The 21486-nt window shown below is 40.0% G+C and overlaps 1 protein-coding gene and 1 pseudogene across 1 annotated transcript; one reads left to right on the plus strand and one right to left on the minus strand.

Moving 5' to 3' along the window:
- Window positions 1-734: 734 nt before the first annotated feature.
- LOC126081754 (olfactory receptor 2A2-like) lies at window positions 735-2164 on the minus strand (annotated as a pseudogene).
- A 9173-nt stretch (window positions 2165-11337) lies between these two features.
- LOC126081689 (olfactory receptor 2A14-like) lies at window positions 11338-12269 on the plus strand. The gene is given in 2 exon segments (XM_049893690.1): window positions 11338-11944; window positions 11947-12269. Coding segments are annotated over 2 exon segments (930 nt in total).
- The last annotated feature ends 9217 nt before the right edge of the window (window positions 12270-21486 follow it).

A 21486-nucleotide genomic window follows, 5' to 3' on the forward strand; every position in this document is an offset into this window, starting at 1 on the left:
ATGATGTTCAAAAAGGTAAGACTATAGAGGCATTAAGAATAGCAGTACTGGCCAGGGAGTGAGAAGGTGGGGGAAGGGGAATAAATATGTGGAGCGCAGTACATTTTTAAGGTGGTGAATTTATTTTGTATGATACTGTGATGGCAGATACATGACATCATGCATTTGTCAAAATCCATATAATTATAAAAAAAATTTTTTTTTTTTATTGTACCCTAATGTGAACTATGTTGTTGTTGTTGTTAGGTGTCGTTGAGTCGATTCTGACTCGTAGTGACCCTAAGCACAACAGAAGGAAACACTTCCGGGTCCTGTGCCATCCTCACAATTGTTGCTATACTTGTGCTCATTGTTGCAGCCACTGTGTCAAGTTTTGCTACCTCGAGATGGTAAGGAGTCACATATGTCCAGCTCGATCAGCCAGAATAACATATAAATGTAACTTTCTGACATTAAAACAAAAATTTTTCTCCAAACAACCCTATTTATGATTTAAAAAATATTTTTTTCAACACTTTAAAAAGAGATTAAATATTCCCATCATTGATCTGACCCATATTCTGTCATGGCTTCTCAAACTAAGAGGATATTTTTTATCTGCAGAATTTTGTCCCATGTTCAGGAACAAGATTGGAACTATTCCCATTCTTATAATAAACTTCCTGTTGTGAATTTGTGTTGAGTTTTATTACGTCAGCCAACCACATTTCCCTCCACTAAAACTCTACCCTCAGTCACATGGCCCTCTTCTTCCCCAGTGCTCTGTAGAAGGCACCCTTCCTCTGGGCACCGCTCAGGCTGTAGATGTAGGGATTCAGCACTAAGTTGAAGAGACAAACAGGTTGCTCAGCCATATCTTGAACAGTACCTGAGCCAATTTTTTTTCCTTCTTCTTTCTTCTTTCTCTCCTTTCCCTCCCCCAGCCCATCCCAGCCTCCAAGTAAGATCCTGATGTTAGCTCCCCAAACGGTTAAGTGTTAACCAATGTTTCCTCTAAGACTGTGGAAAACAAGTGATATTGATCTAAGACGAAGGATAGCGCCAGCTACCTCCTGAGCTGATGGGATAATGGCAGGACAAGATCAGCATGTTTGAGATACGACCACCAAAACCGAGCAGAAAAAAGAGAGCACACAGTCTGCAAGTCCCTAAAACTTATGGCCCCTTTTCCCTTAAAAACCTGAACTGATCGGTAGTACGGGGAGACAGATGACTTTAGGAGGAGATCATTCCCCTCTGTCTCCATATACCGGTATATCTAATAAAGCTCTTGCTACCCACCTCACCCCGTCTCAAGAATTGGCTATTTGCGGCAGGTGGCTCTAACTCGTGAAACTGCGGTAACAAGACCATAATATGGAGAGGATTTTCTGCTGCTCCTGTAGTTGACTGCTGTCTGGGACCAAACAAACCATCATGGCTATGCCAACGAAGAGCCCTCCCATGTAAATGTGCGACAAGCAGGTGAAGAAAGCTTTTCTGAGGCCCTCCCTGGACTGGATCCTCGGGAAGGCCCAGAGGATGCGTGTATAGAAGACTACCACCAAGCATAGGGGCCCAACAAAGACAAATATGCAGGCAGCAAAGTTGATGACTTCATCGATTCAGGTATCAGCACAGGCCAGCTTGAGGACAGATAACACTTCACAGAAGAGACGGTTCACTTCCTGGGCCCCACAGAAAGGCAGTCTTAGGAAAATAATCACATTTACGAGGCCACGATAAACCCACATGTCCAGGAAGTGATGGCCAGGACAGTGCACACTCTCTAGCTCATGATGACAGTTGAATGAAGGGCATGGCAGATAGCCACATACTATCATAGGACATCATCACCAAGTCATTCCGTAGCAGCAAAAACAAAAAACAAAAACTTCTGCATGATGCATGAGACAAAGGAAATAGTTTTTTCATGTTCAACTGGGTTTGCCAGCATCTTGGGGATATTGTTGGAAGCAAAGGCCTTGTCAATGACAGCCAAGTGTGAGAGGAAGAAGTACATGGAGTTGTGCAGTCTGGGGTCCAGACGGAAGAGCCCCAAGATCATCCTATTCCTCAGTAGACTGAAGGCATAAAACAAGGAGACAATCCAGAAGAGGAACACTTCCATCTCTGTATGGAGCTGGAGTCCCGACAAGATAAATGATGTGACCCGTGTTTTGTTGCCCTCCCCCCATTCCTTAATAACCTCTATATGAATTATTGTGTTGGAGAAGAATATTGACTATACCATAGACTGCCAAAAGAATGAACACATGTGTCTTGGAGGAAGTACAGCCAGAATGTTCCTTGGAAGTGAGGATGGCAAGACTTGTTTCACATACTTTGGACACATTTTCAGGAGAAATCAGTCCCCGGAGAAGGACATCATGCTTGGTAAAGTAGACGGTCAGCAAAGAAGAGCAAGACTCTCAAAGTGATGGATTGACAAGCGGCTTCAACAGTGGGTTAAAGCATAACAATGATTTGAGGTTGGTGCAGGATCGGGCAGTGTTTTGTTCTGTTGTGCATGGGGTCGCTATGAGTCAGAACTGACTCAATGGCACCAACAACAATAACAACATACAGGACAGAATTGTGAGAGAAAGGTCATAGCTACAGAATCAATGAAAATTGTAGTAATTTACTTTAAGAGTGAGGATGCATGCTTGTCCTACTAAAAGATTGTCCCACAAGATTTGCTTACCTTTTTGTTTTTAATATTTTATTTTAAAATTAATTCAAACTTACAGAAAAGTGTCAAAACCTTGCAAAGCATTCCCATACACCGTCACCAAGATTCAGAAAATGCTTTCCTTTAAAAATATATTTGATTTTTGTTTAATTTTCTTTATATATACATATTTGCTGAACCATTTGAGAGTAAGCTGTAGACCTGATGCCTGTTTACCCTTAAATTCTTCATTTTCCCCCGGGAACATGGATATTCTCTAGCCTAACCACATCATGCTTGGTAAAGTAGAGCATCATCAAAAAAGAGGAAGACTCTCAACAAGGTGAATTGATACAGTGGATGGCACAAGGCTGGGCAGTGTTTTGTTCTGTTGTACATAGGATTGCTATGAATCGAAATGGATTCGAAGGCACTTAACAACAACGACAAACCACAGTATAGTTGTCACAAGCAGGAAATTTAACATTTACATAATTCTTCTTCTAATTTACAGTGTTCTCTCACCAGCCCTGCTAGTCCAAGTTCACATATTATATTTTTTGTCATAAACCTATAGTAAAACATTACTTAGGCACAGCTATAAGCATGGTAATAGTAAATGTTTTAGTCTGTCAGAGAAGGGAGCTACAATTGCCGGTTAGGAAAATCGAAGAGGGTCCAGGGGTGTTGTGAAGGATTGGTACTATGTTGGGAGTCAAATGGGAAAAACGAGGTTAAAATGAAATTGAAACTAGAAATAAGAATTTCAAGAGTGAGAACTGCAGGGGCTAGCACCTGAGTGAAGCAGAGAACGTTTTGCAGAGCAAGGATGTAAGTGGAGTGAGGCTCTAGTGGCCATACAGATTCTTTTAAAAGAGAAATAACTCCAATTTGCTTCATTTTAAATATATAATTTTCTATGCTTTAAAGTAGCTTAAATATGTTATTGCTACCTTGAAGTGCTTCTCAAACCACATTTGAAGAACCAAGACTCTATGAAGAACTAGATTAAGTGCAGATACAGAAAACGAAGAAGAAGAAGAACTTTACAGTCATCAAACATTACGATATAGAGGGTGAAAAAAAAGACCAAGAGCGAGAGGAAGAACTATGCTCATTTTCTGTATTGGCACCAAACAAGGGTGAGGAAGTAAAAGCTGCAGCTAGAAAATCTGGAGATGCCTGAGATGGAGGACAAGCTGACAAAATACATTTAAAAAGAAGAGGAGGCCTATCAGAACTGCTAAATCAAAAAATACTTATCATTGAGAAACTTGGGATGATTATTTTGCAATAACATTTTCTGTTTTGGGAGAAAATGACCTTCCTTAGAGGACCCATTAACAGAGTCTGTGGGGCTCTAACTCTGAGAGATCAAGAAATCTTAACCTTCCCTCTAGAGTCGAACATGAGGAATTGGCCAGGGGAACAATTTTAGAATTGATAAAGTAAATTCAAATATCTGGAGAAATTAACTTATGACATGACCTTGATTTTTTGTTGTTGTTGTTTTGTTTTCTCTTGCAGGGTCTTGCCTCATTTACAGAAATTCTGGCTGCACCCATTCCCAAACCAGCACAGGCAAACACACCTCATGGGACTACTGAAAGAACAGAGAATAAACATGGAAATGCATTCATTGGTTCACCTGTTGATAGGACGGTAGCATATTGTTCCATTCCCTCTAGGGAGAAAGTGAGTGGATGTAAGCCCTCATGGCCCCTCTGAATCATCATTTGTGTCCCTGGAGAGTGGGCTGGATTCACATGATGATTGAAAACACCCTTCCTCTAGGAAGACAAATCAAATTTATCATAAAGTTCAGTTAGTGTTCTGTATCTGGGCTTCATTCCAGTGAGGCCACTTAGGAATGAGAATCAACCCCAGTCTACAGGTTCTCTCTTCTTCCTGGTGAGGTCCATTCTAAGCCCAAGGTTATGTTTGAAGAAAAGACCAGAGACTATACCACTGTAAGTAAAAGTAGCTCATTGCCAGAGATGGTGATAGCAGGTGGGACATGGGAGAGAGGGAGGGACAGCCATCACTAGCTCCAGGACCAGCAACAAAAGGCCCTTCCTGAACTATCAGCTTCTGACCCTGGGCCTGTGGTCACAGCCAGGGCCCTGGGAAATCTCAGAGTCATTACCCATGGTGTGGCCACCACTGGTAGGCAAAAAGAAAAGTGAGATGATCCTGAAAATATTTGCAATACTATAATGGCTTTGTTGACTTTCTTATTCCAGGGATTTAGATTCTCCCTCAATGTCGTGGTCTTCCTTAATACTACTCGTAATAACTAACATTCACTGAACTCTGGATATGTATGAATTTAATGGTATTTATCCTTCACATCAGCCATTTAGACCATTTTACAGATGACAAAAATGAGGCTTCGATTTTGAGAGTACACCGTAGATTTGATGCCCTTAAATTCTTCATTTTCCCCCAGGAACATGGACACCCTGTAGCCTAACCACAACACGTAGTCCACCTTTCAGAATCAAGATCAGATGGTGGTCTGGCCAACACTGCTAATCACATCACTTCTGTTCCCGTTCAGGGGTCAGGCCTTCCTCACCAGGGTTCCTGGCAGGTCCTCTTCAGGCATGGCTAATTCCATCAACTCTGCGTGGACAGAGACGTGGATCCATGCAGCTCTTCCCCTCATCCTGTCCACTGAGATCTTTCTTAGGGAGTAACTGGAGCTGACACTTTCAGAAATTCTTCCTCCGCAGGTCTCTGCCTCTCTCTTGTCTCTGCCCCTGGCTTTCGTAGAGGAAAAAAAAAGAATCCTTGAACAGTGAAATCCAAATGCCAACTATGCCCATAGTTAGTGTACTGATTTCTTACCTTCCTTAGTCTCACAACTCAGCTGGTCAACAATTATTGTCTGTCACAGCCACTGCAATAGAGCTGCCTCCTCATGACCTTTGCTATGAAACTGGCACAGATATGATTGGCATCGAGTGTCACACACAGTTAATGTGGCCTGGACGTAGTTCACATTTGGTGAAGTGATTGTTTCACTACAGATTCTATTTGCCAAACTTGTTTATTTCTACCCTTTAGGAATAGGTCATTCAAGGCTACTCGTTTAAGAGATTTATTTCAAAAAAAAGTTCACATATAATCCTCTAATCTCAGATTATTTTAATTGTGAGCTTCTCTTTGATGAGTCAAGGAATTCTAGTCCTGTGGTAAAAGGGAGCTAGTGACCTGCCTTCTTGGTTCCTGAAATACCCAAGTTCCTGCCATGTGTCACCAGCCTATGTGTGGTAAGACACAGTCCTACAACTCACATAGGGAGACCCCAGGGACATTCCCGTGCTGCCTGCCAGGACCCCACATCAGGTCCAGCCAGCCTTCTTGCTATAGGTGGCCCTCAGCTCGGTGCCTCCCTCTTAGGCTCTCGCCCCGTTCCCCACCTGGGGTCTCTGCCCACCACTTCCTTCTTCCCTCCCGGAGTCTCTTAAGTCTCTGCAGAGACTGACTCGGGAATAAGTTCAACCTCTCGTTTCCTGCGGCTCGATGAGCTCCAGAGGCAGACAGAAGAGACTTCTTCTGAAGTCATTAATGTGTTTTCCATCATCACTCTTGTTCCTTGCTCTTTATGATGACTGACCAAGCTTTTTTAAGAACACCCTAAAAAGTATACGAAATGACCTGGAGCACTGAGAATTCCAAGCTCACCAAAAACTAAACCCATTGCCATCAAGTCAGCTTCGACTCATAGCGGCCCTGCAGGACAGAGTAGAACTGCCCCATAGGGTTTCCTTTACATTTCTCCCATAAAGTGGCTGTTGGGTTTGAGCCACCAACCTTTTGGTTAGCAGCTGGGTGCTTAACCACTGCACCGCCAGGTCTCCTCACTCTTGCAGTGTTGTTGTTAGGTGTAAGCAAGTCAATTCTGACTCATAGCAACTCTGTGTACAACAAAATGAACCACTGCTGGGTCCTGCGCCATCCCATCGTCACAATTGCTATGCTTGAGCCCATTGTTGCAGACGCCGTGTCAATATTGTTGAGGGTCTTCTTTTTCACTGACCCTCCACTTTACCAAGCATAATGTCCTTCTCCAGGGACTGGTCCCTCCTGATAACATGTCCATAGTATGTGAGACGGCTTCTGGCCATCCTTCCTTCTAAGGAGCATTCTGGCTGTACTTCTCCCAGGACAGACCTGTTCATTCTTCTGGGCATCCTTCCTTCTAAGGAGCATTCTGGCTGTACTTCTTCCAGGACAGACCTGTTCATTCTTCTGGCAGTCCTGTACTGAAACAAAACCAAACCCATTGCCAGCGAGTTCATTCTGACTCATAGCTACCGTATAGGACAGAGAAGAACTGCACCATAGTGTTTCCAAGGAGTGGCTGGTGGATTCGAACTGCTGCCCTTTGTTTAGCAGCCAATCTCTTAACCACTGCACCACCAAGGCTAGATGAGGCTAAATTCCCTACCAGTCCTGATTCTGTTTTTCAAGACACTTTTTCTTTTTTTTTTGTCATTCTTTTGGCTTTTAACTTGAGCTCCCCAGAAGCTACTTTACTGATAAGGAAATGAAAAGGGCAGTGAAATGTGCTTCTCTCAATGACAAACTTTACTTCCTCAACCTGTGCAACTTTGGGGCTTTGCTTGTGCTCTCGTTCACACTTTGGTGGATGGCACAGTACTTTTCAACCTGATTTAAGGTCCACTTCTACTCTAAAAACAAAAACAAAAAATGAGTTGTTATCAAGGAGATTTTGACTCATGCCCCTCCCCCCAACGATATCTGTCAGAGTAGAACTGTGTCTCATGGGCTTTTCAATGGCTAATATTTTGGAAGTTAAAGCTTACACTCTCTAGAGATAAACAGTGTAAGAAGTTTCATATTTACCTCACATAATTTTCTGATTTGTATATAAAGAGACACAAAAGGCATACATGTATAAATGTGTTTATATTTTAAAATATAAGTGTAGTCATACCCACACATATATATATTTTACATGGAAATATAGATCTAGGTTATCATTTTTAAGGGTGGATGGTAGTCTGTGTTTTGGAAGTAGCAAAATTTATTGAACCCAATGATGAATTGGAGTTTTATGTTAATTCCCAATCTTTACTACCATAAACAAGGTTACAATGAGCATTTCCAGCCTCTTGCTCACCTCAGTTGATGTACACTGTCTTCCTGTCCCAGAACTCAGCAGGTCCTACCTTCCCATGGACTCTGCACTGACTGACCCCTGTGAAGGGACAGTCCTCCCAGTCCCTGTTGGGGTTGACTGCCCATATATCACATAAGTAGAGGTTATCACTGACAATACTTAGTATCATAGCCTCGCGGGAGAGGCCTGATTCTCCCACACTGCTGGTGGGGACTGAAGTTGGTTCACATTAGCAGGAGGGAAGCTGGCGTTAGATATCAGGAGCCTTGATATGTCTCTCTCTTAAGAATCTGCAATTTGCAATTTGACTTTTAGAATATATCCTAAAGAAAGAATCGTTAATTAAGGAAAAAAGTTCAGTTTGAAAGAACATTTATCTCAATCCTACTAAAAATAAGTGGTAACCAAAGTTTTCCAAAAATGAGAAATTGTAAAAAACCGTGGGATTATGAGAAAACCCTGGTAGTGTAATGGTTAAGAGCTACAACCGCTAACCAAAAAGTCAGCAGTTAGAATCCACCAGCGGCTCCTTAGAAATCCTGTGCAACAGCTCTGCTCTGCCCTATAGGGTTGCTATGGGTCAGAATTGACTCAACAGCAGCAGGTTTTTTTGTTTTTACACATATGTGTGTGTGTGTGCGCACGTGTGCACACAAATATATACGGCAGTTTAAAGTTATTAGTTTTGAAGTTCTAAATTTTTAAGAGGAAGAAAGCATGGAAATTATATTTTTAAAATGTTCTGTTGGATCTGAACCATTAACCTGACTTAAAAGTAAAGCTAGCTCTCAAGTTGTTTCTGAGAAACTGAAAGGAAAGTGGAAAGGGACAGCACCAGGTTCTGCAGTGTCAGGGATCTTGCCATCTTGCCTTTCATGGTCCTCAGTCCCCATCTGCTGGGGGAAGGCCCCAGTTTTCCCTGGAAGAGTGACCTAGAAAAAACTAACCAACTATTGGGCCAACTCATCTCCCTCCCAGTGACCTGCTCAGAATCTGTCAGAGCAGCGACAGGATGTTACATTGGCAACAGGTGACGAGGAGGAAGGTTCCCAGGGGATCTGATGGCAAAGGGAGTTGCCAAAGCTGGAAAGACATGGTGATGACAGAAGAGTCTGTCATAGCAGAATGTAAGATAAGTCCTGAGATTTGTCTTCATATTAAGGTATAAAAGGGAGAAAAGACAAGAGCCGAATAAAATACCATTACAGTACAACTGTCTGAGTGTAATCGCTGCTAACATACATTGGTTTACCTCTTTTAAGTTTCACACTTTACAAGGCTGCAGAAACGTCATCAAGTTTAGCTCTATTTAAGATAATATGTACACATGTGCTCATCGTTTGTAGCCAAAGAATTCTTTCACCTGATGCCCAGTTTCAGGGTCAAGTGCCGACTAAGAGGTAAATAAAACTCTTGAAATAAACCATAGACACTAAAGATGGAAAAGAGGGTACCAGAAGGTGCTTCTAGGAGTATTAGCTGCTGAGAAGAGAGGGCTGGAAAGCTTTAAAGAAACTGCAAACAGTGAAGTTATTTAGAAGGGATTTCAAATCTGAATGAAGTGGTAGAAAAGAATGAGAAAATCCGAGTGAGTAAGTATGCAGGCCATGGGAACAGAGGCCACAGTCATTCACCCTCTTGAGTGAATAAGTGAGCAAGCCATAGGAACAGAGGCTCCAATCATACCATGTCTTGGGCCAAGGAGGCAAGAAGGCATAGGAAAGGAAACCACCCGCTAGTGTGAGGGTTTTGTGGGCATCGTCTTTCCTCTACCTACATTAATAACCATGACTGTGTCTCGAAACAGAAGCCAGGATGCTTGAATTCTCCAGAATAATGTGTGTGTGTGTATGTTATTCTATTATATATAGAATATAATATGTCCTGTTATGTTATATTACAACATATTTTATTATATAATAAATATTATACACACACACACATATATATCTATAAAATACACATTGCTGTCTAATTGACTCCAACTCATAATGGCCCCATGTGTGTTAGAATAGAACTTTGCTTCACAGGGTTTTCAATGCTGATTTTTCAGAAGTATCACCAGGCCTTTCTTCCAAGGTTCCTCTGAGTGGCCTCAAACTCCCAAACTTTAAGTCAGCAGCTGCGTGTACTAACCATTTGCACCACTCAGGTATCCATACACACACACACACACACACACACACACACCCGTGGGATTTTGTGTAAAATAAGTAAAGATAGACTTAAGTTTATTATGAATAAAAAAAAAAATAGATTCCTTTAATTTATCACAAGGTAGTCATGGCAAGGCATGCAGGTAAGGTCACAAGACATTCGTTTAAGTCTGGAGAATCAGGGCAAAACCAAAAACCAAACCGAGAGCTGTCGAGTCAATTCCAACTCATAGTGACCCTATAAGACAGAGAAGAACTGCCCCATAGAGTTTCCAAGGAGCACCTGGCAGATCCAAACTGCCAACCCTTTGGTTAGCAGCCATAGCACTTAACCACTAAGCCACCATGGTTTCCGGAGAATCAGGACAACAAAAGGTTAATTTAATGGTTAGAGTCTAAGTCTTTAGGCTTCAGCCATGAACCTTTAGCAAGAGATCTCAGGAGGAAGGCTTGAACCATGGCTCGTGCTTGGCAGAGGTCCCTTTTAGGTATTTGAAGTTGAATGTGCTAGGCAAAGTCTCAGTCTGGCAGGGTCTCAGTCTTCAGAGAGCATGAGAATCTAGAGTCTAGAAAGATATGTTCTCTTACTCAGGGACCTGAAGTCCAGGGTTTACATGTGATTTTCTTATCTGGAATCACAGCTAAGGTCTATGTGATGTCACGTCTAACAAAGACAACTGTGTTCCCTCTTTTTATCACCGTTAAAGATTATCTGTATGTTGCATCTTCTCTTCAACATTACACTCAACATTAGAGATTGGAGAGGTTGTTTTTGACTTACTTATGGCTAGAGGCCAATTTACAGAAATTTAACTATATGTTAACGGTTTCTTTTACCACAACATGCTCATGCATGGCTAATTTAGAGAGGTTGTTTATACCAAACTTCCATATCTTAAAATAAAAATTAAAAAAAACTCTCTGGCAATTCTGACTCATAGAAACTCTATAGGACAGAGTAGAACTGCCTCATAGGGTTCCCAAGGAGCTTTCAGTGGAGTCAAACTGCCAACCTTTTGGATAGCAGACACAACACTTAACCACTACACAATCATGGCTCCTTCTGTATCTTAAGTCTAAACTCATGTTGTGAGTGACTTACACATACGTGGTGTAGGAGTATTATGGAAGCACACATAATAACATGTATATTATCCCTATTATTTCATTGAACAAGGGTGATATTTCTCATTTTTTATTGGCACACTGAATTAGCTTAACAACATATCTAAGAATAAAATATAGAAAATCCACCCACAACGATTCATTTCTGAATGCTGTTTCCAACACTCAGTAAATATTGTGCATCTTTGATTGGTCTTCAGCTCTGACCTTCCTGTTGTGGAAGTGGCTCCATCAGTTTTGGCCACAAGAGCATGGGAGGCAACCAGTCGAGGATCTCAGAGGTCACCCTGCTGGGATTCCAGGTGGACCCAGCACTGGAATATTTCCTTTTTGGGCTTTTCTTCCTGTTCTACACCTTCACCCTGCTGGGGAACGGGGCCATCCTGGGGCTCATCTGTCTGGACTCCAGACTTCACACCCCCATGTATTTCTTCCTCTCACACCTGGCGGTTGTTGACATGTCCTACGCCTCCAACAATGTCCCCAAGATGCTGGTAAACCTTCTGAGCAAGAAAAGAACCATCTTCTTTGTCCCTTGCATAATGCAGACATTTTTGTGTCTGGCTTTTGCTCATACTGAGTGCCTAATTTTGGTAGTGATGTCCTATGATAGATATGCAGCCATCTGCCATCCCCTTCATTACACTGTCTTCATGAACTGGAGGGTCTGCATCACCCTGTCTGTTGCTACCTGGGCATATAGCTTCCTCCTGGCCCTGGTCCATGTGGTTCTCATCCTGAGGCTGCCCTTCTGTGGGCCTCATGAGATCAACCACTTCTTCTGTGAAATCCTGTCTGTCCTGAGGCTGGCCTGTGCAGACATCTGGCTCAATCAACTGGTCATTTTTGCAGCCTGTGTTTTATCCTGGTAGGGCCCTTCTGCCTGGTGTTGGTCTCCTACATCCGCATCCTCTTTGCCATCCTGAGGATCCAGTCTGGGGAGGGACAAAGAAAGGCCTTCTCCACCTGCTCCTCCCACATCTGTGTGGTGGGGCTCTTCTTCGGCAGTGCCATCGTCATGTACATGGTCCCCAAATCCAGTCACCCTGAGGAGCAGCAGAAGGTCCTTTCCCTGTTTTACAGCCTTTTCAACCCCATGCTGAACCCCCTAATCTACAGCCTGAGGAACACAGAGGTGAAGAGTGCCTTGTGGAGAGCACTGTGCAAGGAGAGGAGAATGTGAGAGATATCACAGAGCCACATGGTGGGGGCATTTTCTCAAGGGACGTGAAAGTTGGAATTTGTTACCATATGCTGGAGTAAATGCCAACTTAAAATGCAATATTATAGACCTAAACATAAAAACTGAAACTGTAGTGTTTCCAGGAAAATAAATAACACCTTCATGACATTGAGGTTGGCACTGTTTATTAGAGAAGAAACAAAAAGCAATATACATAATATCTGAAATATTTTATGGTAAACACTCAAGGCTCTGCAGGCCATATGGCCTCTGTTGTAACAACTGCACTCTGATGACAGCAGCCATAGACAATATGTAAATGAATGAGCATAGCTGTGTTCCAATAAAACTTCATTTACAAACAAAAAGTGAGCTGGCCAGATTGGGCCCATAGGTAGTAGTTTGCTGATTCTTTTTCTATTCCTGGAAGCTAGTCCAGTTCCAGCTGAAGCCAAGTTAGAGACCCTCTCTTGGTGGTCCCCAGAGCCCATACCAAGTGACTAGATCTGTTTAAAGGGAGAGATTTGGAGGGCATTTGGGGGCCACGCCAGAGTGAGCTTTTCCTTCCTTGTTGTTGTTAGGTGCCATCAAGTCGGTTCCAACTCATAGCCAACCTACGTACAACAAAATGACAACTCCTAAACTAGATCATGTCTTAATAGCCTATAGACTATAAATATCCATGGCTGCTTCATCATAATCAGGAACTCAGAGACGGTCCCTTATACTGTCCACCACTAGTCTGAACCTGAGACCTGGGAATAATAGCAACTAAGATTCTGAGTTGAACCATCACCTATCCAGTAGAAAAAAGCGCAGAGACATCTTGTTACGTATTAATTTCATTAACATAGTATTTATCAGGATCTTAGTTTTTACTTGTATTTTTTAAAATTTTGCAGCTGCTTCCTTAGAAGCACTTTATATCTTTAGTTGAAATAGTCTTAGCTTTAATTATCTATTCAAAGAGAAACTCTCTACTTAGCCTGCACTCACAGAAAATGCAGTTCTTGACTACCATCTGATAGAAGAGAATAAATCTCCAAGGAGCCATTCTCACTACCTAAATCTCGAGATGAGTTGGTGTTCTCATAATAGATGAATCTGTGCCGTATAAAGAAAGCAGCTATGTAGACAGATAGCTCAGGAGAATTTTAAAGATGAAAATTGCTCTGTAATTCAGAAGTTATTTTACTTTCAGTAATCTCATATTTTAAGTCGGTCTGGATTTTCTGGTATATTATAACGTGTGTTATTATTTTTCTCTACCTTTCTGGCTCTTCTGAGCCAATTTTAAAATGAACATGCTCATTTATAGACTTCATACTTTGTACAGTAATTCCCTCTCTATTTCTACCAGTTCCCCGGTAGAAAAATATTCCACTGGTAAATTTCCCTACAACATTTTATTTGAAATATATTTTTGACATCTTCTCATAAGATGATAGGGACATTTCCAGCTACCACTTGTCTTGCTCAATACATGTATTAAAAAAGAATGAGAATAAAGAAATTTGAAAATGAAAAATTAATTTTTAATTGTAAGCTCCAAGTTCATGATATGATAAATCCCTAATCTATAATAGCAAAAAAAAAAAGTCACATATTTCAATTTTATAATTTTTGCTTGTCAATGGGATGTTGCAACCATGGGTAATAAAATAGTCAATATCTTCAAATTCCAAAGCAAATTTCTAAGATATTCTGCTTACCATTGTCATACTTCTCTAATGTTTCTGTGATATCTATTTTATTGTTTCACTATCATTTTTATTACATCCTCTTTTCTTAGGGCTTATTCTTTTGTTCTTTTACAAATTCTTAAATTGGACATTTATCTCATCAATACTAAAACTTTCTTCTTATATTCAGTCTATGTTGTTTTTCATTTTCAATATGATTTCTTCTGTAACTGTTATTTATCATGTTTAAAGCTTTCCTTTCTCTTCCTAGGTTTTGTATTATTTAGACATTGGAACTTCTACTTCTGCATTCAATACTTTTCATGTTTTACTTTGTATTTTCTATGTTGTATCTTGTCTTTCTTCCTTTTGAGAAAGTCGCTTTATTTAATCTTCTTACCTTGTCTATTTCATTGCCTTAATTTTCTCCTTTCACTTTAATTATGAAATTTTTGTGATCCGTATTTTAAGATTTATATGTTATATTTGACCTAATATTTCCACTTAGCTCCTATTTTACAGTTTCTTGTTGTTTGTCATATTCTATTTCTTTAACTCTTTTAGTCTATTTATTATGCTTATTTAAAAATCTTACTCCATCTGTTCAAGTATATATGTTTTCATTAGGCTAACTGCAATCCAGTTAGTTATTATTTCTTTGATATGGTAATGTTTTTCAGAAATTTGGTCACATTGGCCTATGAGGTGACATTCCCACAGGGTCTTCCTCGTTTTTGCTGACCCTCTATCTTACCAAGCATGATGGCTTTCTCCAGGAATTAGTTCATCCTGATAGCATGTCCAAAGTAAGTGAGACTAAAACCATATAGATTTGAAATTAAAAGAAATTTTAAAAATTCTAATCTTACTACTTAGAGTCAGAGACAGAAATGGAAACTGTTCCCTCTGAGTTTGGATTCAGAGCTCTGGTTATTATGGGTGGGAGTTCTGAAAGAGTCTGTGGCTGATAAAGAGGACAGCAGTAACAAGATGGCATCTTCCCAAGGCAAAAAGTGTAAGATCTTAAAAATGAAAACCCAACTCAACGGTTTAAAAAAAACCACTTTAAGTGGTGGGCAGAATTCTAAGGATGGACCTAAAGGTTCCAGAGAGACAATAGACATGTGCTGTGCTAGGCCACTTAGAGTTTGTGTTAATTTATTGCAGCAGCAACAGAAAACAAATACACTTTTGCTCTCAGATAGTCATCATTTGTTTCTGGCACTGGTTCTGCCTTATCGGTGGTGATTTATTTAACTCAACTGTTCTCTAAATTTTTGGATTCAAGACTACTTTGAACTCTTAAAAATTATCCATGTCTCACATCATACACAAAATCAATTCAAAATGAATCAATGACCTAAAAGTGAAAAATAAAACTGTACAATTCTTAGAAGAAAATATAGGGGCAAAGCTGTGGGACCTACCATTTAATGATAAATTATCAGGTATGACAACAAAAGCTTGAGCAACAAAAGATAAAATAGATAAACGGGGATGCATAAAAATTAAACCCCTTTGTATATTAAAGGACTTTATTATCAAAATGAAAAGACAACCTACAGATTAGCAGAAAATTTGGGGGAATCATATACCCAGTAAAGGAATAATATCCAGAATATGTATAAAAGTTGTACAATGTAACAACAAAAAAGACAAACAATCCAATCAAAAAATGGGCAAAGGATTTGAAAAACAGTTCACCAAAGAAAATATCTGAATGGCCAAGGAGCACATGACAAGTAGGGAGATTCAAATTATAGTCACAGTGAGTGATCATCCACCCCCGTTAGAATGGCAATGATAAAACAAAACAATACAAAGCAAATGAACAAACAACAAAAAAAAAAAAAATGGAAAACAACAGGTGTTGGTGAGATTGTGGAAAAACTGGGACTTTCATCCATTGCTGTTGGGAATGTAAAATGATGCAGCAACTGGAGAAAGTAGTTTGGCGGTTCCTAAAAAGTTGAACATAGAACCATCGTATGACCCAGCAATCCCAATCCTAGGTATATACCCATCAGAAGTGAAAGCAGTAACTTGAACAGAAACCTGGACACCAATGTTCACTTTTGAATTTTTCATTATAGCCAAAAATTGGAAACAACTGAAATGTCCATTAACAAATAAATGGATAAACAAACGTGGTCTATACATACAATGGAATATTATGCAGCCATAAAGAGAAATAAAGTCCTGATGCGTGCCACAACATGGATGAACCTAGAAACCACTATGCTGAGCAAAATATGTCAGTCACTAAAGGACAACTAATGTATAATCTCATATATATATGTATATAATAAGCAAATATATAGAAAAAAAGATTATTAAAGGTTTCCAGGGATAGAAGGGAGAGGGAAAGCGGGAGTTTTTGTTTGGGAGGGACTGAGTTTATGTTATGGTGGTGCAATAATTTGAAAAAAGGGTAGTAAGAATGGTGACACAACAAGAAAATGGTAATCAATGTTCCAAACAAGAAAACAAACCCATTGCCATCGAGTCGATTCCGACTCATAGTGACCCTATAGGACAGAGTAGAGCTGCCCCATAGAGTTTCCACAGAGTGCCTGGTGGATTCAAACTGCCAATCTTTTGGTTAGCAACTGTAGCTCTGAACCACTACGCCTCCAGGGTTTCCCTAATCAATGTTTTTGAGTTGTAAATGTGGAAGTAGTTGTATTGGCGAATATTTTGGTGTGTATATTTTCACTCCTCCATGCATCTGTCAGTTTGTATTATAATGATATATACAAAGACCTGGAGATAGAAAAACAAAAGGCAAGAACACACTCAGCACTTCTCAAGCTAAAAAATTGAAGAAAAAATTCAAGTCTCGAGTTGCAATATTGAAGGATTCTTTGGGGGAAAATATTAAACAATGCGGGAAGCATCAAAAGACAATGGAAGGAATACATACAGTCACTCATCCAAAAAGAATTGGTTGATGTTCAATCATTTTAGGAGGTAGCATATGATCAGGAATCGATGGTACTGAAGGAAGAGGTCCAAGCTGCACTGAAGGCATTGGGGAAAAACAAGGCTCCAGGAATTGATAGAATACCAGCTGAGATGTTTCAATAAGCTGATGCAGCACTGGAAGCGCTCATTTGTCTATGCCAAGAAATTTGGAAGATAGCTACCTGGTCAACTGATTGGAAGAGATCCATATTTAGGCCTATTCCCAAGAAAGGCTATACAACCAAATGTGGAAATTATGGAACAATATCATTAATATCACACGCAAGTAAAATTTTGCTGAAAATCATTCAAAAGCAGCTGCAGCAGTACATCAACAGAGAACTGTCAGAAATTTAAGCCAGATTCAGAAGAAGGTATGGGACCAGGGATATCATAGCTGATGTCAGATGGATGTTTACTTGTGTTTTATTGACTGTGCAAAGGCATTTGACTGTTTGGATAGTAATAAATTATGGATAACATCACAAAAAATGAGAATTTCAGAGCACTTGAGGAACTTGTACATAGATTAAGAGCCAGTCGTTCGAACAGAACAAGGGGATACTGAGTGGTTTAAAATAGAAAATGACTGAGTCATGGTTGTATCGTTTCACCATACTTATTCAATCTGTATGCTGAGAAAATAATCTGAGAAGCTGGACTATATGAAGAAGAACGGAGCATCAGGACCAAAGGCAGATTCGTTAACAACCGGTGATACGCAGATGACACAAAGTTGCTTGCTGAAAGCTAAGAGGACATGAAGCACTTACTGATAAAGATCAAAGGCCATAGCCTTCAGTATGGATTACACCTCAACATAAAGAAAACAAAAATCCCCAAAACTGAATGATAAACAGCACCTTGATAAACAGAGAAAGGATTGAAGTTGTCAAGGATTTCATTTTGCTTGGATCCACAATCAACACCCATGGAAGCAACAGTCAAGAAATAAAAACATGTACTGCACTGGGAAAATCTGCTGCAAAAGACCCCTTTAAAGTGTTGAAAAACAAAGATATCACTTTAAAGACTAAGATGTGCCTGACCCAAGCCATGGTGTTTTCAGCCAGCTCATATGCAAGTGAAAGGTAGACTATGAATAAGGAAAATCGAAGAAGAATTGATACCTTTGAAATGTGGTGTTGGTGAAAAGTATTGAATACACCAAGGACTACCAAAAGAATGAACAAATATGTCTTGGCAGAAGTACAACCAGAATGCTCCTTAGAAGCAAGGATGGCGAGACTACTACGGATCACATCCTTTGGACGTGTTATCAGGAGGGATCAGTCCCAAGAGAAGGACATTATGTTTGGTAGAGGGTCAGTGAAAAAGAGGAAGACCCTTACTGAGATGGATTGACACAGTGGCTGCAACAATGGGGTCAAGCATAACAATGATTGTGAGGATGGCACAGGACTGGGTAGTGTTTTCTTCCGCTGTACATAGGTTTTCTATGAGTTGGAACCGACTCAATGGCACCTAACAGCAATGAAAACAACATTCTTACTGCAATAAAAAAAATAATAATGCGGACACAAGAATATTATATTGTTTGTATTTACCATATTAGAAATTAAAACTGAGAATTTATTATTTATTTTTATTCATTTTAAAGATAAATCCCATCATAAGTTAATATACATAACACATTTTTACCAAAAAAAAAAACTATTCTAAAAAATAGCAAAACAAAAAAACATAGTGAAAGTTATGTTACTTCACATTTTTTGCAATATAATTTAATGTTCGGCTGAAGAGAAAACAGCTGTATTTTTACATCTTCTGCAAATGTATGTTGTAATATTACATGTTATGTAGTCTCTGGAAAATGCCACTGTACACTTGTGAGGGAAAGACAGTGAAAGGGTGTCTTAACACTATCATGAACATAGTTTTGACCTCATTGAACATTTGAATTGGTCTCAGGGGTTCCCAGAGGTCCCTGGACCACAAAGAACCACTGACTTAGTGTATTTAAACTTTAGTCTCCACATCTGTAAAGTTAGAACAATGATGGGGTTAAACTATACAGTTCAAGTAGTCAGCATATTTTCTGAAACATACTAAGGCCCAGTAATTATGGCCTACATCTATTACAGCCCTTCCTTATTTGCATCCATCACAGCAGATAGAGGCTTATTTTGACTTTGTTCCTTTTCAGGGTTGTCATAACAGGTCCCGTGGGAACCCCCCGCAGCCACCTAAGAGTCACAGCCTCTCATATACCTTTATGAGGGTTGTAGAGAAGTATGAATTCATAAAAATGTAATAATTTAAATGGTTTGGACACTGTTAAATCTCTCTTAGGTTTTCGTCTCTAGAGATATTTGGAAACCTGGGTAAATTTGGTGCGACACTAATATCTGCCCAGCCCAATCCCTGGAGTTTTCCCCAAAAGGACAATCAGACACAACCCTCTCCTCCTCCAGAGAGAGGATTCAGGGATCTTTTTTATACCCCCTCAGGGAGAGGGTAGACAGGTCTGATGTTTTATGATCCTTCGGGAATTGGAATTCTCTGTAGAAACTCAAGAATGTGTTTATTCCACTGATTCTAAAATAAAACCTCTGCTCCTGGGGGTTCATTGAAGAACCTGTACCAAGCGCAGTCAATGCTCCCGTAATCTGGGATTTCGTCCTCTGAGACTTCTAAAGGGAGCCAGATTCTATGCCCATCCTGGAGGTACTTGTTTCACCTCTGTAGGGCTTATTCCAGGTAAGGAGATTCCTGTGGGCAAATCCAGTGCTAACTTCTCCTTAGGTAGAAGGGATTCATTTGTGCTGGGTATATTTCTCAGCGCAGGTAGATGAAATAGGACAGAATGGAAGCAGAAATCACCTTCCTGGGTAACCTATCCTAGGTAGAGGGAACAGACACCTAGGTGCTCATCACTCTATGGAGCTTTCACCCTCTCTTCTGTGGCAGGGTGTCCCCTGGCTCCCTCTACATTTCTCACCTTCACTTCAGTGTGATCAGGTGGTGGTCTGAGCTAGCACAGCATTGTCAGTGAGAAAGGGCACACACTTTAAATCTAAACATTGTCTGTGGGTAAGGCTCTGAGATAGCAAAATTAATGAAAAGACCTTGTACATCAACCAGCCTAACTGAAGATGTTGGTGCCCAGAGAAATCTCTAGTCAATGGAAAATTCTAATAATAGTTGCAGCAAAGTCTTTTCCTTCCTGAAACTGTAAGAAGTAAGTTACCCATATAGTATTTTATATTAATATTTTGCCTTCAGAAAATTGAATAGAATGAGTGCCTATTTTGCTGACCAGAGCGGGAGAAAAAAGACAAAGCTCTCCTCGCTGAGATATGGGTGAAGAACTGCATATACAGACCATGTAAACCTTTTGTTTCCTGAGCTGCTATTGTTTTATTGACTCGATTGGGAACGGGAAACTTCAGGATCACTACTGAGATGCTTTCTTCTCTATTCCTGTTCTGTAACTAGCTGGTTAAGGGTTTTAATCCATCTTCACTTTTATTTATTTATTTTTATTTTTTGATCTCAAAATGAAATGGTGGCAACAAGGATTAAGTTAAAAGTATTTATTGATTCAGGCACAAAAAAAACTAAACTAAAAAGTCAAGATATATATGTTCCCACAGGGTGACAATCATTTGAGTTACCTCACCCAATATTATCCATTATGTTGAAGATTAAATGTGTTTTAGACATTGCTTATTGTGTCCAGTGTGATGCAGCAGAATTTTGCAAATACTGATATTGCTATCCCCCACCTTGTACAATAGAAACAGTCTGTAATTGTAGCACAATTAAGGTCACAAACTTAATGCACATTTATATAGAATCCTTCCAAATGTAATCGTATTTAGGAAAATGAAAGAATATAAGACTTTGTCTCTCTGTCTCATCTGAGCCATTGTTCTTAAAAAGCCACTGCCCATCTAATCCAACCTCCCTCAGGCTCATAGTTTGCAAAAGTTTAAGATACTGTTATATTCACCTGCAAGGCTACTTCTTAGGTTATATTGCATTCCCTGCTGGTAACACAAGATGAAGAATCGAGTCATTGCAGGTGCTATTAATCTAACAACAGGAGTTCCTCCCAGGCCAGAAACTGGAACTGAGAAGAAAATACTAGGTTAGAGGTAAAGTAAAAAAATCTGTTATCTCTTCTTCTTAATTATATAGATGATACAAAGTTGTCCAGGAAGGAAATCCTGAAAAGTAGTGTTGGAATGATTCGGGCAATAAGAAACACAAACAAATGTCCCAGAAATTTGTGTCAATTTCCTTGAATTAGAGGTCAGATAGTTCAGGGTTGTAGGTAGAACGTGAGAGAGCATTTCAGCCGGTAATCAAGAAGCTGCATACATGGTAGTCAGGTTGTACTTAGTGGAGTCTCAGTTGAGATTTAATACATTTCTTCTTTCTTGGTAGCTTGGTAGCAAGCTGAGATAAGGATGAAATTAGGAAGTGGATTTTACCCAGCATTACAGGAAATCATTGTACCTCTGGGAGTTAGCATGATGGAAGCATCCAGAAAAGTGGGACAGCCACATGGAGAAAGTGAACTTGGGGTTAGAGGCATGACTGCT

The sequence above is a fragment of the Elephas maximus genome, chromosome 8 (genome assembly GCF_024166365.1).
Source record: "Elephas maximus indicus isolate mEleMax1 chromosome 8, mEleMax1 primary haplotype, whole genome shotgun sequence".
NCBI lineage: Eukaryota > Metazoa > Chordata > Mammalia > Proboscidea > Elephantidae > Elephas > Elephas maximus.